Source organism: Elgaria multicarinata, chromosome 9 (assembly GCF_023053635.1).
Source record: "Elgaria multicarinata webbii isolate HBS135686 ecotype San Diego chromosome 9, rElgMul1.1.pri, whole genome shotgun sequence".
In the NCBI taxonomy this organism is placed as follows: Eukaryota; Metazoa; Chordata; class Lepidosauria; order Squamata; family Anguidae; genus Elgaria; species Elgaria multicarinata.
The window spans coordinates 68,988,652-69,005,284 of NC_086179.1; the positions used below are offsets into that span (position 1 = coordinate 68,988,652).

Sequence of the window (16,633 nt, forward strand, 5' to 3'; positions counted from 1 at the left end):
TAGCCATAAATGATCATGCAACCTCTCCTTATACCAAAGCTTGCTTTATATGCATCTCGTCACCCAAAAATCAGACTGCATACTTCTCAAACCTCTCTTCCTTAAGGCACCTTGACATCTGTAAGTAAGTGGGAGCATAAACCCTTTAGGAAAATCCAACAACAAAGCTGTAGAGGTGTCACAAAGGTGGCAGAGGGTGAGCCGAATTACCAGCACTTATGGCAAGTCGATGTAAGAAGTATTCTTCCCCTTCACACACCCGTCCCTCTTTTAAGCAGGGGAAAAAAACCCACACCGAACACCTTTGTTACATGAAAATGGCACTGGATGTAATGCAGATCTGCATTACGACATTTGCCCCAAAGAGGAAAACCAAAAGAGCCCAAACATTATTATATGGTACAACTGAATTCTTAGAAATAAGGAACAGCAGAGAATTGCACTGATGAAGCATTTTAATTATCTTCTTTCAAAAAAAACACAAAGCAAAACAAAAAAAACCTCTGTCAAATATTTTAGCTGTACAAGATGTTTGGTAAGTAAGGAAAAGAACACAATGGGCTGGTTTAAACATAACATGAAAACATAGTTTAGCATTGCACGAATGAACCTAGGCAAGGCAAGGGCTCATGTGTTCCTCTCGTTTGGAAGCATTTGCTTCTGTTTAATAACTGGCTGTGCTGTCGAAACCCAACAAACTGTGGTTAATCTTAACTACAGTTTGTAGAAGACAAGCCAGCTTCAAACTACAGTTTGAACTTCCAAACACCTCCATTATACTAGAGGAGGAAACATTAAGGTTTTCCTGATGGTGATAAGAGGGAAAGGAAACTCAAGAAGGAAATGTCAGGAAGTAATACCACAAAAAGAATGAAATCTCCTCCTGGCTTGGATAATTTTGTTGGGATAAACACAGCAACCCAAAAAAGTGAATATTCTGTGAAATCATGTTCTGAGTTCATAAAAAGCAAGTGGAGGAGTTGTGCTGAGTGTATTCCAAAGCTATACAAAACCCGACTAAAACTAAGCTAATCCATGCAGGCAAAGCAGTACCTGTTCTAGGATAAAGGCCCAACGAAGAAACTGTTAGAAGGGGAAGAAATCAAGAAGATCAACAAATGAAAAACTGAAAGATGCCAAGGTCTTAGAAATGCGAAGCCATGCAGGCCATTCACTTCTACAGTGTCCATCACATAGAGAAGTGGGTGGGGTGACAGCCAGAAGGCCTTGTGCAGTCTCAGAGTCTCTTTGGTGCCACTTGCTAGCTAGTGTCATGAGGATTTGAGCCTTTGTTTAAACAAAAGAAAAAGGCTACATTTCTATCAGCCGTGACTGGAGAGTTCTTCAGACCACAATAGAACTGCACCTGAAATGCTCAGAAATTGTGGGTGGGGTGGGGTGGGGTGGGGGTGGGGGATAGGCTGAAATTCCCTCCAACCCCATTATTTCTCAAATCTCACTATTTGTATTTCGGAAAAGATTGTAATCCAAGAACTGGGAAAGTTCATACCAACTACACAAACAGAAGTAACACAATGCCTCCAAAAGATAAGCATAAGCAGGTAATCGCGTGTTTTCAACGGTGTGTTGAAAACCTGATTCCAAAACTGGACTGTATGGTTTAGTTCCATCTCAGTCATGTTATCTCAAATATGTATACACCGAGGCTTCAAGCAAACGTAAGACCTCATCCAATTCTCATGAAGGCACATGCTCGCCATCTGCTTTTACCAGCTTCTTAAGACATGACTCAAAAATTAATGGGTGGGATTCACTGCAATTGTTTCATGAGCTTCCATTCTCAGGAGAGTGGCACTTGGGGAAGGGCCACTTCTGTGCGTGGAATGCCCCTTCTGTGAATGGTACGACTGTGCTGGACCCACCACACCCTAGCCAGTGAGGAACTGGAACACTGATGTCAGTATGCAAAAGTACTCCATAGAGGGAAGCTTTACATATACAAAGCATCCCTTCTGTAATTTCATCTACTTTGCATTTTTAGGGTTATAATCTTACTTACAAACCTGCTGTTATTTCAACATTAGGGTCTCTTGTGAGGTATTCAATCACAGGCCCAGAGACATATCCAGAACCAAGTATCAAGATCTTCTTCTTCTTATCCATGGTTAGTGACTGGGTGTATTCCCTAGAAGAGACAAAATTAAGCAAAGAGAAGTTCATCAACAACATACACTTCAAACGTTCAGCATTAAAAACAAAGAACTCTATTTAAATTAATATGATGGTTTCAATTCTATCATTCAAAGCTCTCCTAACTTTAGCCAAAGCTGTTTAAGTATGACTTTGGAAGGGAACACAGACCAGCTTAACAGTGCACTGTATTATGTCTGTATCCCACAACATCTGTTGTGATTGCTCTGCATTTTCATGTTTACACTGAAACCGGTAAAAATTACTCCTGGTCATACGATTATAGTAATTTTGTGTTCTTTTCTACGATGAAAATTGTTGATGCAGAATGTGGCAACGTGGGTCCTAATGTCTTGATAATATTATACCAATATAATATTATTGCCATTGGCTGATGATTCATTTCCAAGTCCAGTTCAAAAGAGTTGGCATAGTTCAAAGAGTTGGTCCAGTTTAAAAGAGTTGGCATAGTCCAGTTCAATAGTTTGGGAGCCAGATATCTTAAGGACAACTTCATTTCCTACAAAACTACCTGTGTAAAGATCTATGTCCCACCATGGGCAGAGATACAGCAAGTAAGTACATAACAGAGCCTTCTTGGAAGTAGCACCCACTGTGTGAAACTCTTTGCCTGAAGTGTTTAGCTCCCTCCCTATCTGATTTCAGTTACCAGGTCAAAAAAATATTGTTTCAAAATACCTTTGATCTGGGTGGAAACTTTATTACATCAGAGCTTCCACATCAGAAAGGCAAGACAATGGTTATCAAGTTATTTGTTATGTATGTCCTTTGATTTGTAAAATTAAAAAAGTTTATTAAGTGTTCCACCAAAAATGCCCAGCAATTTTTCAAGTGGTCTGCAATGAAAACAAGTTTGAGAACCACCTGTCTTAGGTTATCTTGCTTGGTGTTTTGCTCATCTTGCTGACTGGTACATTATTTATGGAGTAGTGGTGATTATGGCATTTTTAATTATTGATTTTTAGCAGCCTTGGGGATACTGTACAGATGGGAGCCAAGAGCAGAAATATTTTAAATAAACGGATACTGAAAGAGGTGTGTACTCTATGAAAATTGTTACACAGGGGCTGTTTGCATGTCATGGCAGCAAATTAATCCATTTGTGTGCAAGCCACTTTTATTTCTGTAAACAATCTCTGATCAATGCAATCAGAGGTTGTCAGCATGTTGTGCGAACCTGGACTGATAGATTGTTTAAGGGCTAAACAACCCAGCAGTTAATCCAACAACAAAGTGGAAGTGGCTCGCAGGTGGCATGCATCCCTGCGATTTGCAGTTGTGACATGACAACCAAATCGTAAAAAGGTTCCATTCTGGGGCCTGTTTGAGTTAGGGAGGTCTACACACATTTGCTCATTTTGTATAATTTCTTCTGATTTTTCTAGACATGGGAGTAACAGAAAACTATGCTGAGCACTCAGCCTTGGAAACCCTGCCCAGCTTCCCTCTCAATTTCCAAGATTTCAGACCACCATAATATGAAAGATAAACCTTCGCACAATACAGACGTCTACAATGACTATGATACAACCACGGAAACCATACGTTAAAAACATGCCTACAATACTTTAACATCTTAACACCGTCTTACCATTTTATATCACTAAAACAAAAAATTAAAAACTCCAGTAATGCTCAGGTGACCTCAGTGGCACAGAGTGCCTTTTACAAACTCCGGTTGGTGGCCCAGCTATGCCCCTATCTGGACAGGGATAACCTGGCTTCAGTTGTCCATGCTCTGGTAACCTCCAAGTTTTTAACCTCCAATACTGGTAACCTCCAATACTGCAATGCACTCTACGCAGGGCTGCCTTTGAAGACGGTTCGGAAGCTGCAGCTCGTGCAAAATGCAGCAGCCAGATTGATTTCGGGTACCAAAAGGTTCGACTATATAACACCTGCTCTGGTCCGCTTGTACTGGCTGCCTGTATGTTTCCGAGCCCAATTCAAGGTGCTGTTTTTGACTTATAAAGCCTTACACGGCTTGGGACCACAATACCTGACAGAATGCCTCTCCCGACGTGAATATACCCGGTCACTACATTCAACATCTAAGGTCCTCCTCCGGGTGCCTACTCCGAGAGAGGCTCAGAGTGTGCCAACGAGGCACAGGGCCTTTTCGGTGGTGGCCCCTAAACTATGGAACGATCTCCCTGACAAGGCTCGCCTGGCACCAACGCTGCTATCTTTCCGGCGCCAGATTAAGACTTTCCTCTTTGCCCAGGCATATGGCGGCACATCTTAATCACCCACATGTTTAGTTTTTTAATGGTTTTTAATGCTTTATGTGTGTATGTTCTGTGTTTTAGAATTTTAAATTTTGTATACTCGTTTTTATCTCAATTTTAGAATTTCTGTAAACCGCCCAGAGAGCCCTGGCTATGGGAGCGGTATGTAAGTGTAATAAATAAAATAAAAAAATAAAAAAGAATGCCTCCTTCAAAAGCAGTCTATACACTTCAGCCTCCCCCAACCTGGTTCCAGATGTATTCAACTACAGCTCCCATCATCCCCAGCCAGAATTGACAATAACTCTCTACCTTTTACTCTAGTAACTTCCATAAGGTAAGGAGACCCACCTGCCTTATTTTCTGAGAACCTGCAACTAGATATTTATTTTAAATGGCTTAACTTTAGATTGACCTTCATCTTCATTGATATCAGGGTGGTATACAATAGGCATGAATAAAAGCTAGTTATAGCAGAATAGGAATTTCTAGTAACAAAAGAAAATAAAACCTCCATAAAACAATTTAGAGGCAACATTAAAATAAAAGCAAACTAAGCAATATAATCAGTTTTAAAATGCCTGGGCAAATGCTTTGAGCTGGTACCCAAAAAAGATTGTAATGACGGCACCAGTATACATTCCCACTCCCACCACTGAAATTTCTGCTGAATTGTGAGGCTTCTAAAAGTGTGATTCTGCTTGCCTACATGTCTTGTTTCCTTGCAAAATTGGTGGGTTTTGTTGCTGGGTGAGCAAATGCAACAGCAGCCGGGACGGACATGTGGCCCTCAGCTGCTGCTCCTACTCACTGGGGAGGGTATTCCAGAAAGGGGGCCAGGCTCTCTCCCTTCCTGCCACATAACCAACTTCCCTCTAGCAAGGATACATGGAAAAGAACATCAAGCAAAGATCTTAAGGCGCTAGTAGAGAGGCACTCCTTCTGGTATTTGAGTCCAAAGATATTTAGGGGTTTTAAAAGGTAAGAACCAGCTCCTCAAATTGAGCTCAGAACAGGCAGCTGAGGCAACTCTTCCAGCATCATAATAATTTTATTTCACCTGCCTATTCTGGGCAAAATTCTGGCAGCTGCATTCTGCCCTAATTGAAGCTTTCAGGTTAGCTTCACAGGCAGCCCCGGGTACAACACATTGCATCAATCAAGTCAGGAAGACCCTCAGTGACTCTTTCACAAGGTGCACAGAGGGAAGTCAATAGCTAAATATGGATTCATTAACTCTGCCCGTGAAAGCCTTGCAAAGAATGGCCGATATTTACACCTCTTGCACCTGCATGATCACAATTAGATCATGCATTCCCTGTGCTACTATAGAACTTCACCTTCTAAAACAAGGTAGCAAAAGGCCATCAGCAGTGAAATATATACAGTGACACATTCAGAAACACAATTAAAATACATACATATATAGACATAATTTAGAACGTCAATCAAATAAAACTTTGGAGAGGAAGAAAGAAATCCATGCATTACCTGCTCTCCCTCAGTTTCTGGATATATTTATACTTATCAGTCAATGAACCATTCGATGCAATCACTGCCTATAAAAAGTATACGAAACACATCAATTACTTTCCTGGCAGCTGACCTTGGTATGCTGGAGTTACAGAAAGGGAAGCAATTGGTTTTCAAGACTTACATCTCTAACTACAGGTGAGTAATTCTGGCTTTCAAGGGGCTCGGAGGCTTCAGATAGCAGCTGTGGAGATCAAGGGTTTTTTTTTCAGTCAAAGCACTTGCTTTTCACACACACACGTCTTGAGACAGATAATTATCTTTCAAAAATAAAATAGCCTTGGGAAATTATATTTCATTAAAAACAGGGGAACTGTCAAGACGTAAACTCAGATTAAAATGCAGGTTATGTTGCTAGTCATCCCACCTTGAAGAACAGAAAATTCTCCTGGATTTTAATTGTCAATTAAATCCTTTCTTCCTAGATTCACTTCTTTCTCCCTCTCCTCATTTTTCCTTCTTCTTCTCTTTTTAGAATTGTTAACTGCTACCATTTAGATGAGAAGGACACAATACAAGCACAAAAAGACATTTGTGCCATATAGCTCTATATTATAAATCTGTCAGTAGTTCCCAAATGGTGAATCAAGAGCTAGCAGTACCTAGGTGAAGAATATGGGTAAGCAGCCAAGTTGCTATTTGGGGGGCGGGGTGGGGATTGACAGGTTTGCAATGCCATGTGGTGCAAAGGCTGGAGGGGTGAAGGCTGTTTTGGAATAAGGGAGAGGACAAGCAAACAAGCCCCCCCAAAAGGACAAAGTTTATTCGTGACCTCCCTAATAGAAAATAAAGAGCTCAGTAGTTCCCCAACTTTTGTAAGTGGAGACATGCAATGCTAGAAGTGTAATTTGGGGAAGAGCTCTTATTGTAATTTCTTTTTTCTGCACTTAAAAGGGATTGGATAGAAAAAACAAGAAAAATGCAAGAGCTAAAAACGTAAGAGGCAGGTTGAGAGCAGCTTTCCTATCAACTGAAAAGCAATCATTCAGGGAGAGATAAGTAACTAGATTGATCAGTGAGCTAATCTACAGTAGACCCAAAGAGTGAGCAAAAAAGCTGCAATGTGTGTTGGGTACCAGAATTTTAATCAGCTGTCTGGAGGCCGGGTTCAATTTCTGGCCAGTGTGACAATGTACTTTTGGGCAGGGACAACAGCTTAGTGCCAGCATCTCCATTTAAAAGAAGCCCGGGACAAGGAAATGTAATCACACATTGATTGCATCTTTATTTTTTTTGTAAAAGAGCACATTTCTGAAAATCCATGCCCATCAAAAGCTGTTGAGTCCATAGCACAGAGTGGGGAAACTGTAGTCCTCTTGGCGTTGATGGAGTCCAACTCCCATCAACCCTAGCCACCATGGTCAATAGCCAGGGATCATGGGAGATGGAATCCAACTCTGCCTAGAGGGTCAAAGCTTCCCCACACCTCCCAAAGCAGTTTCCACCCCATGTCAAATAGGAGCTTCAGGGGTTTAACTCCCCCCACATCTTAGTCATTGGTATCTGTCAGCTGATTGAACAGTTCTAGTGGTTGGATCAGTAACTACTAGTTGTTCAGCAACTAGTCATGACTGATCAGTACACTATCAGTTTGCTTGATAGCTAGCCATCACTGGACCAAATAAATACCAGTTTGGTTGGCAATTAGTCATGACTGGATCAGATAAATACCATTTGGTAAGCAGCTAATCATGACTGGCTGTAGCTGAAATCCCAGAGTGGCAGTTACAAAGAGTTTCTCCCACGTAAAAAGGCTCCTATTAGCACCAAGCAGAGCTTGCGGAGGAGGGGGGTGCTGGCAACCATCCATATGGCCATGGGTCTCTCTCTAATTAGCCAACGTTATGCTATGATTCACAATAATGTACAATAATATTTCAAATCATTAATACACCAAGCCTTCCAAGAGCTTGTTTATTTGGGCAGATAACCTGGTTCTTGGTGGCTACAGATAATAATTTCCTGTTTATTTATAGGCAGCATAGAGAGATTTTAAAGTTCATGTATGCAAATGAAGGCAACATGGAAAAGGCGGAGAGGTAATTTTAAATGACCAGAGAAGGCTTACGCCACATAGTAAGGGAAATATGCCGTTTTTAATCATTCAAAACTAAATGTGTAGCTTTTCATTTCACTCGTGCCCTATATCTTTAAATTAATGAGTTAACCATGCAGTCCTATGCATGCTTACTCAGAAGTTATATTCAATGGGACTTACCTCCAGGTAAGCATGTATAGGATTGCAGCCTGATTTGATCCCTTGAATTATTGGAGTCTACCAGGATCTCGAGTGAGATGGAAAACTGTTTTTACAAGATGTGCTGCATTTTTTAAATTTCTTGCTGGTTGTTTTTTTCTTAAAGATATGGGCAACTGGAAATAGTTAGCGTACCTGTTTGTTACAAACTATATCCACATCAAAAGCAAGCCTAGATCAATAATGATGTCCTAGACAAAAATAACTTTGTAAGACACTCTCACTTGTTATAGCACAAAGATGCATAGCAGAACACTCTCCTCGTTAAACAAACCTTATGTTGGCACCTCTAGTTTCCTGTCTGAACTACAGTGCCCACATAACAGCCATTAACACCCTGTAGCAACCATTTATGTCTCAACCAATGCCATCAACACATCGCTCCACAGTCTCCATGACTTCAAAGTACAGCTAAAAACCACGACCAGGAGGGCGGGGAAAGTCCACATGTCTTACATTTCTGTCTTTCATAGCAGCTTGATGCGCAAAAGTCAGACGGCGAAGCTTTTCAAAGGATGTAAATAAATATTAGGACCTATTCACATCTGAATATCATGCTGCTATTAAAGACATAGCTACAGAGGCCAGTTGAAAAGCTGGCAACCCTGCTCCAAAGTTTAGAGTTAAATAAACAATGCTCAAGTCTATTGACGTACATGATATGGTTATTTCTTTATCTTACAGCAGGTGGAGCTACTAATTCTACTTTAAAGAATTTTTTAGTTAGAACTAGTCTTGCATCAAATGGTTATGGTTTTAGCTTCAAAATGTTTCTATGTTAGGAGACGCATAAAAACATTTTCTATCCCCACCCCTCCACTTCCCACCCCCACAAATGAATGCAAGAGTAGGCAGCGAGGGGTTGGGTTTTTGTTTTTAACCCCACTTCTTCACAGCCATCATTCCCCAAATCTGGTGGCATCATTTTCCCTCACTTAAAAGAGCAGCTTCATTGTGTGACACCCAACCAATCATAGAATGAACATGATGTCATGACACCAACAGCCAATCAGATTTGGCTTTGGGACATCCCCACCAAGGAGAAATTAATTCCACCAGTCAGCCACCTCTGCAACTGGCCTTCCTCTGAAGGAGAGGGAACGGCTCCCCCTTCCCCAGGCAACCGGCCAGATGACTACAGCTGAAGCGCATACTGAAAAAGAACAACCATTCTTTGAACAAAACATTTTATTGGAACAGCTCCTGTAAGGTAGGTTTGTGCAAGTCCCCATGTCACCTGCATTTACTAGCCGCTATGAAGTATTCTTGAAACATATAGGCTTAGTTTGGGGGTGGGGGGCTATCCAACAAAACAGTGTTATTTGGAAAGATCTACACATTCCAGTTTACAATGTTGATACTACAGAATCAACACAGTAAAAATGAAGGTTTTAAACACATATCTATCTATATATCTATAAAACGCTTAGGTATGTTTCCGTAAAGGCTTCAGCTGATACAGGTTGCTAAGCAACAGTAACAATGTGTAACGTCAGCAGATACAGGTTGCTAAGCCCCTCGCCCGACTCCTCCGGGCTTTCCAAGGTAATCCTACCCCCCTTTCTGCCTCTTCGCTCCCCCACACACACACACAAAGGGGGCAGCGCCAAGGTACGGAGCATGAGCGAGGCACAGCCGGGGCCCTTGGTGGCCGGGTGGGAGGCCACTTGCCTGCCGCGAGCCGAGGCCCCAGCCTAATCTCATGTGAGCTGGGTGGGCGGCCCAAGACTGACAGGAACCCTGGGGAGAGGGGGACACCTGCTCCCCCTCCCCCCAACCTCCCTGCCCCCCAGGTCTGCCAGACGGCACTGTATCGGCGGCCTCCAAACAGCCCGCGCCCCCATGATGATATTTAATTAATAAACTTTTAAGATATGCTAAAATGGCGTAAGTTACACCGGGTACAGCTAGTTTCCTGAAAACCACTTATGTTTTACAGCAGATTTCCTACATAGAAGGCAGACCAGAAACGTTGCAACACGTAAACCCACAAGCACCCGGAATTAAAACATGTCCCTGGCTTACCATTTCTTCGATGTAAGGAAAGAGCATGTCCCCAAAACATTCCGTAGATTCTATAGGAAGCTGAGCTGGCAGATTGTCAATTGAGCACATCAAAATCCCAGATCCCTCCACGCTGGAAGACAGAGCAGTTTGATTCCACACCCCAAATACTTTGCAAGCTCTCTCTCAGCCTAACCTACCTCACAAGGGTGTTGTGAGAATAAAATGGGAGGGGAGTAAAATGGCAGAAGACAAAGAAATAATACTTTGATTGGGGCTCCTAAGAGGAGAGCTTAAAGAAGTTCAGAAGAAAAGTTTCCTATCCCTGCCTCCCCCATGGAGACACTTTCATGCTTGCCTGCTGTGACAAAATGATAATTCAGATTGTTGTCTATATGTGTATGTTTAAGTATTTGGTTCAGGTTTGGATTTGCTGTGGCCAATTCTTTTATTTTCAGGAAATGGTAAGTAAGTGGGAGGGGGAGTTAGAATGGTGATCAGTGTGAATGGTGTCACCTGATTGGTTGGTTGATTTGAATGGAGAGAGAGAGAAGGAGTGAGTGAGAGACAGTTAAGGAGTTTGGGGGCAGTTAGAGGAGTCAGTCAGGGTTAGTGAGGTTGAGTGGGGTTTAGTAGAGGCTTGTTACCAGATAGTATTAAGAAAGTGAAGTTATCGGATTTGGAGGTGGTTAGTATTCCCTGGGAAGTTGAGGAAGGTAGATGTATGTGGAGAAAGCAGAATAATCTTGAAGTGTCTTTTAAAATGTTTTTCTATACAAATAAACTTTATTCTTATTTTGTTTAACAACCATGTCTGTTCAATCATATGCGTTACTTCAGGGAGATAATACACATGCACACTCACACACAAAAGGTTTAATATTCCCTTGTTCTTTTAGAAAATAAAGAATAGGGTGGTGGCAGCGAAGGAGAGGTTTATTAATAAATGTCACAGAGGCTGGTGACGCCTCCCCGCCCGCCCCCCCCCCCACATGCCAAAAAGCCAGGAGGGCTGGGGTGCCTCCTAAGCAATGCGAGTTGGGTTGCAGTTGGTTGCTGAAATTGGGGGTGGGTTGGTGGAGGGGCTTGGTAAATGAGCCTAAGGAAAGTTGTCTGTCCCCTCCTCCCTCAGCAGTCCCCAGACCATCCGGAGCAGCTTAGGGGAAGCTCTCCACACAGGAAACTTTCTTTCCATGTCCTTCCTTAAGTTAACTTCCCTTAGGATCCAGGCCTTTATTTGCTTGGAGAAGCCTTAATTGTATTCACCACAATTAAATAAAACAAACCAGTATAATTGCTGCTGTGGTTTTCAAACTGAGCGTTTAACACAAAACCAAGCCAGTGCAAGTTTGAGAGCCCCTCTCACCTGTCATGGATAATGTGCTGGTCAGCATCATACATGCAGAAGGGACTGTCGATCGTTGTACATTCGGTCATAAATTCTATAGATCCTTCAGTGTCTGCTGAGATGTCACATATCGCAACAAGTCTAAAAGAGTCGGTTTAAAAAACAACAACAACACATCCATAGCAAAGAAACAATTTTCAATTTATGACATCCTGGAGATATGACTCCCAAAGGCAATATCATCAACAGTGTCAAAAGAAATCAACATCTGAACCAGACAGACTACTAACAGAGGATTTGTAGCACTAACGGCCTTCCCCAGAGAATCCTGGGAATCATAGTTCTGCAAGACAGGGCTGGTACTAGACTAAATGGCACCCCAGGTCATTTTGTCCTTTTGAACTCCCCTTTTGAATACTTAAAAAAACACCACCCTGCATTTGTGGCCCATTTCATGACTTTGATATTTCCATGCATTCAGGTGTGTTTTATAACCATCACATAAGCCAATCAAATTTGCACATGTATGTCTGATCCCAATCACAGTAGAAGAATTTCCCGACACTACGAGCTGCTTGGGAAGGCTGTGGACTCTTATTTGGTAGAGGTTTTGAAGCAAAGGCTAGATGGCCCACCTATCGGAGAGACTGTAGCTGCGGATTGTAGTAAATAATCACACACTCACTGAGGGTTGAGGGTTGAAGTGACTGGAGCGACCAAAGCCACCCAAGTGAGTTTATTGAGGATACACAAAGTTTAAGTAGCCACATCCCTGCTCCTTCTTCCCCCCTCCCTCTCAGCCCAAACCCCTTTGATCACCTTGCTTGTATCCTGAATCCACACCTTTAATCCCCTCTGTTTGCTGAGTTAGTCTGCCTTGGTTGTTGATTCCGTGTTAGTCACTGGAAGTCTAGCAGGACATGTCTAGGGTTGGACAATGGTCAATTAACTGGGAGGAAGATAACAGCAAAGGCCTGTTTCCCTCGGGCAGTCTTCTGTCACGTAGTTCCCCAGGCCTGTGCTGTAACAGCGGATTTCCTGCATTTGTGGGGGATTTGACTAAATGGCCTTTGAGGACTCTTACAACTCTCTAGGACTCGCGTGGTGGCATATATCTGTCTGGAAAGTTGCCTCACAGTTTTAAGAACTAATGCAGTACAGCAAAGACTATCTGGTCTTCACTTTTTCTCACCTGTCTGAAAGACAGAGAGCCAAACTGACCATAAGGCCGAGCTCACTTCTTTGAAAGAGAGCTTAAGCTGGTTACTTTTATTTTGAAGAAAATGTAGGTGTGGGACCCCAATCTAGGACCTGCCCCTAATCTGAACCCTTCACTCGTTTCCTGCCAAGGACTGTCTTCCCTGGCTGTTCTTTGCCCTTGGAAGTGCTATTTCAAACAATACTCCAAGCTGAGGTAAGTTGGAGCAGGAATCATTAATGATGAAAACAAGTTTCACATCTTATTTAAAAAAAAACACTCTCCTGTAAGGCTAAACTCGGGAAGCTCGGAGGATGGCAACAAGGGAGAGGGCCTTTTCAGCAGTTGCTCCTGTTGGGAGTCCTGAATTAGGACTGGTTTTTTGTGATTTCCATATCTTTGTACAAGCCTGCAAAACCTGGAAGAAACTGAAGACTCAGCATCAGTCAATCAGCTTAAAGGTCAAGTTTGCAGCTGGACTTTATTGAATTATTGGGATGATGCAAAAGTCTAATTGTCTTGCCATTGCCAATTAGTGGTTTCATCATTTGTTCAGGGAAGTGTATATAAAGAGAGTTTTGGAGCTTTGTAACCAGATTAAAATATTCCCTCTCTACTGCTGTGAGCCCTGCTGTAATCTGTATGACCAAGTGTGTGAGTATGTTGGTGTAAATTTGTATTGCCATAAACTGTGTTATTTTCTATCAGTAAAATACTTTATTTTTGTACCAAAAAAAAACAGACTCTGTCTTGAAGTTAATTTGGTCTTTGCTGACTTTCATAGTTAAGAACCGCTGCTATTCTGCTAGTTCACTGGTATAGTGAACAAAAGGGTTTATAAATAAATACTATATAAACCTCAAGAGGTTATGGGCCCAGCTACCCAGAAACCCAGAAACCCAGTAACAGTCTGGACATAATTCTAGTTCTTAACAGAGAAACAGTAGGACCTGATAAGACAGAGAAGCCGTGCGTTGACTAATTGCCCTGGAGCGTTGCTTTTTCAAAAGAACGTTGGGATTTAGACAAAGGAAGAAGCTTTTTTGTAAAGCTTTTGTCTTGCAAAGTCACACGCTGTCTGATAGAAGGCTATTTTTGAATTTGAAAAGGGATTCTGAGGTTGTTAAGCCGGTCAGTTCCCAAAAAGGAAATTCAAATAACAAAAGGGTTGAAAAAACAACCAATTAGCAGTTATGGCACTTCAAATAGGAATGAATACACAAATGGAACAACTCACAGACACAAATTATATTACTTGGTCATTTAAGATTGAAATGAGTTTAAGAAACCAAGGGCTGTGGGAAGTAGTTACAGACCCACCCGATGAAGATTTAAGTGCAGCTGATTTGAGAGAGTGGAATCGAAATGCAGAGAAAGCTAAAACCTATATAATCCTCTGTATGAGGAATGATCAGCTATTCTATGTTAATAGAGAGGATGCTGTTCATGTGATCTGGACAAAATTGCGTGAAGTATATGTAAGAGATACAGCAGGTTCTCGAATAAATTTAACACGCAGAATGTATAGGACGATGCTAAAAGAATCTGGAGATATTGGCAAACATTTGCAGGAGCTGAGAGAAATATTCCAAAGTTTAGCATCGGCTGGCTTGACTCTTTCAGAGGAAATGAAGTCTTATATTATTTTGTCTAGCTTACCAACGTCTTGGGACGTGTTGGTGACTACCCTAGAGGGAGTGACTGTCCGTAATTTAACCCTGAATTATGTGTGTGGAAAATTATTAGAAGAACAACAGAAAAGACATTCCAAGAGAGAAGCCGTGAGCTCAAACGGCAAGGCAGACTCATTTCAACAATGGTCTGGTTCTGAAGGGGTTAAGACCGGGACTGTGAAAAAGGAGGAGACTGAATCTGCTTATTCAGTTTCTAAAAAGCACAAGCCACAAAAAACAATTGTTTGCTGGCAATGTGGCAAAATTGGACATAAGAAGATTGACTGTAGAGTGAGATTACAACCTGAGAAAGTTTCTGAGCATCGCTGGAAAAATGCTTCTTGTTCAAAGAAGTCAGCACAGCTCGTTACAGCCGGAGTGAGCAAGATGTCGAAGGAGGAAGGAAACGGAAGCTCAGCTATTTGGCTGATAGACTCAGCTTGTAATTCCGTTATTTCTACTAGAATGGAAAGCTTCCTGGACTTCAGAGTCACGTCTAACAGATTTATTTTCCTTGCTGACGGCTCAAAGCAGGAAGTGAAGGGAGAAGGAATTTGCCATATTCCTGTCCTTAACGAAAGCTTTACTAATGCTATTTTTGTTCCCAACTTAAGTCATTCTCTTTTAGGTGTGTCAAATCTAATGGAGAAAAAGTTCTCTGTCTCCTTTGAGGAGGGGAAATGTTTTATTTCCAGGCATGGAGAACTGAAGGGGACTGCCAGTTTAAAAAACGGTTTGTTTTTCCTGGACAAGAGCCAAGGTGGAGAGGAAGATATTTCTTCAAGTTCTATGACTTACAAAAACATTTCTCCCCATGACAATTGCCTACATTTATTCCATAGGAGATTTGGACATCCTTGTTTTAGATCTCTGGGCAAAACTCTCAAGATTGCTGAAGATGTGAGAGTAAAAAAATTGCCAGAATTACCTTGACTGTTCCGTTTGTAAGTTGGCAAAATCACGTGTAGCCAATATTCCACGTGTAAGAGACTGGAGACATAAGGACATTCTTGGTCTAATACATTTAGATCTGACTGGTCCTTTCCCAGAGAGTTATGGGAATGCTAAATATGCCCTGGTCATTTTAGATGACAAAACACGTTATTCATGGGTATATTTGTTAAAGCAAAAGTCTCAGTGTCTAGCCAAAGTAAAGGAATGGGTTAAAAAGGTGGAGAGATCTTTGCAAAGGCAAATACAGAGCTTCTGTTCGGATCGGGGGGGCGAGTTTAGAAGTCTAGAGTTTGCTGATTTTTGCAGAAAGCATGGGATTTCTCATAAGTTTACAGATCCCATGGCGTCTTGGCAAGCTGGGAATGTGGAGCGGCGGATTGGCGTGCTGAAAACGAAAATGGAATGCTTAATGAAGGATGCCAAAGCAGATCCCAAGCTTTGGGGTGAAGCTTTTATGGCTGCAAACTATCTGTGCAACAGAACGTGGTCTTCAGCCATTAACAATATTCCTTTTTTCTTAATTTTTGGCAAAAATCCTAGTTTAAAACACATCAGAATCTGGGGATCCTATGCAATTGTGAATATTCCTTTAGCTCAAAGGAGACAGCTAGGACCCAGGGGAGTCAAAATGATGTTTGTTGGTTATGAAAATGGTAGTTGGAGGTTTTTGCACAAAGGAGGAAGAATTGTTGTCTCAAAATCTGCTTCCTTTGCTGAGCAGAATTGGGAATCGGTACATGATAATCCGTCAGTTTTACTAGATTTAGATTCTTCTAGCAGGCAAACGCCTGTAGCAACTCAGACCGAGCCAGAAGACAGAGAGCAAGAGGAGGAGGAGGAGGTGCAGATCCCCCGTAGGTCTCAAAGACAAAACAAAGGCGTGCCTCCCCATAGGCTTGGAATACACGCTTGTAACGTGAGCTGTGAACCTAATTCTTATGCGGAAGTAAAGCAATTAAGTTCTTTTGAACGAAAACAATGGGAGTGTGCCATGGAAAGCGAATTACAGAGTCTTCAAGAGAACAAGGTTTTTGAAGAAGTTGTTTTACCCCGGGACAGAAATCTTTAACTTGCCGCTGGGTTTTCAAACGCAAGCCGCTTGAAAACGGGGACACTAAATTCAAGGCTAGGCTGGTTGCTAGGGGATATAATCAGGTTAGGGACGTCGATTATGACGTCACTTTCTCACCCACTGTAAAATCAGAGACTTTACGCTTGTTTTTAACCCTTGCAGCCAAAGAAAAGTTGAAAATAAGTCAGTACGAC

The 16,633-nt window shown here is 41.9% G+C and overlaps 1 protein-coding gene and 1 long non-coding RNA gene across 3 annotated transcripts in view; both read right to left on the bottom strand.

Moving 5' to 3' along the window:
* The window catches only part of LOC134403687 (uncharacterized), a 51,983-nt gene that overhangs the window by 17,849 nt on the left and 17,501 nt on the right, over positions 1–16,633 (bottom strand). The window lies entirely within an intron of this gene.
* AASS (aminoadipate-semialdehyde synthase) overlaps positions 1–16,633 on the bottom strand; it is a 51,737-nt gene that overhangs the window by 17,849 nt on the left and 17,255 nt on the right. The window contains exons 10-15 of one of the 2 annotated variants that reach the window (XM_063134066.1): positions 11,561–11,683; positions 10,216–10,327; positions 6,058–6,117; positions 5,892–5,959; positions 2,025–2,146; positions 1,054–1,083 (exon numbers count right to left, since the gene is read on the bottom strand). In XM_063134066.1, the coding sequence (XP_062990136.1) occupies positions 1,054–1,083; positions 2,025–2,146; positions 5,892–5,959; positions 6,058–6,117; positions 10,216–10,327; positions 11,561–11,683 (515 nt within the window). The remainder of the gene's footprint in view (positions 1–1,053; positions 1,084–2,024; positions 2,147–5,891; positions 5,960–6,057; positions 6,118–10,215; positions 10,328–11,560; positions 11,684–16,633) is intronic. The other variant, XM_063134067.1, reaches the window with a different exon arrangement.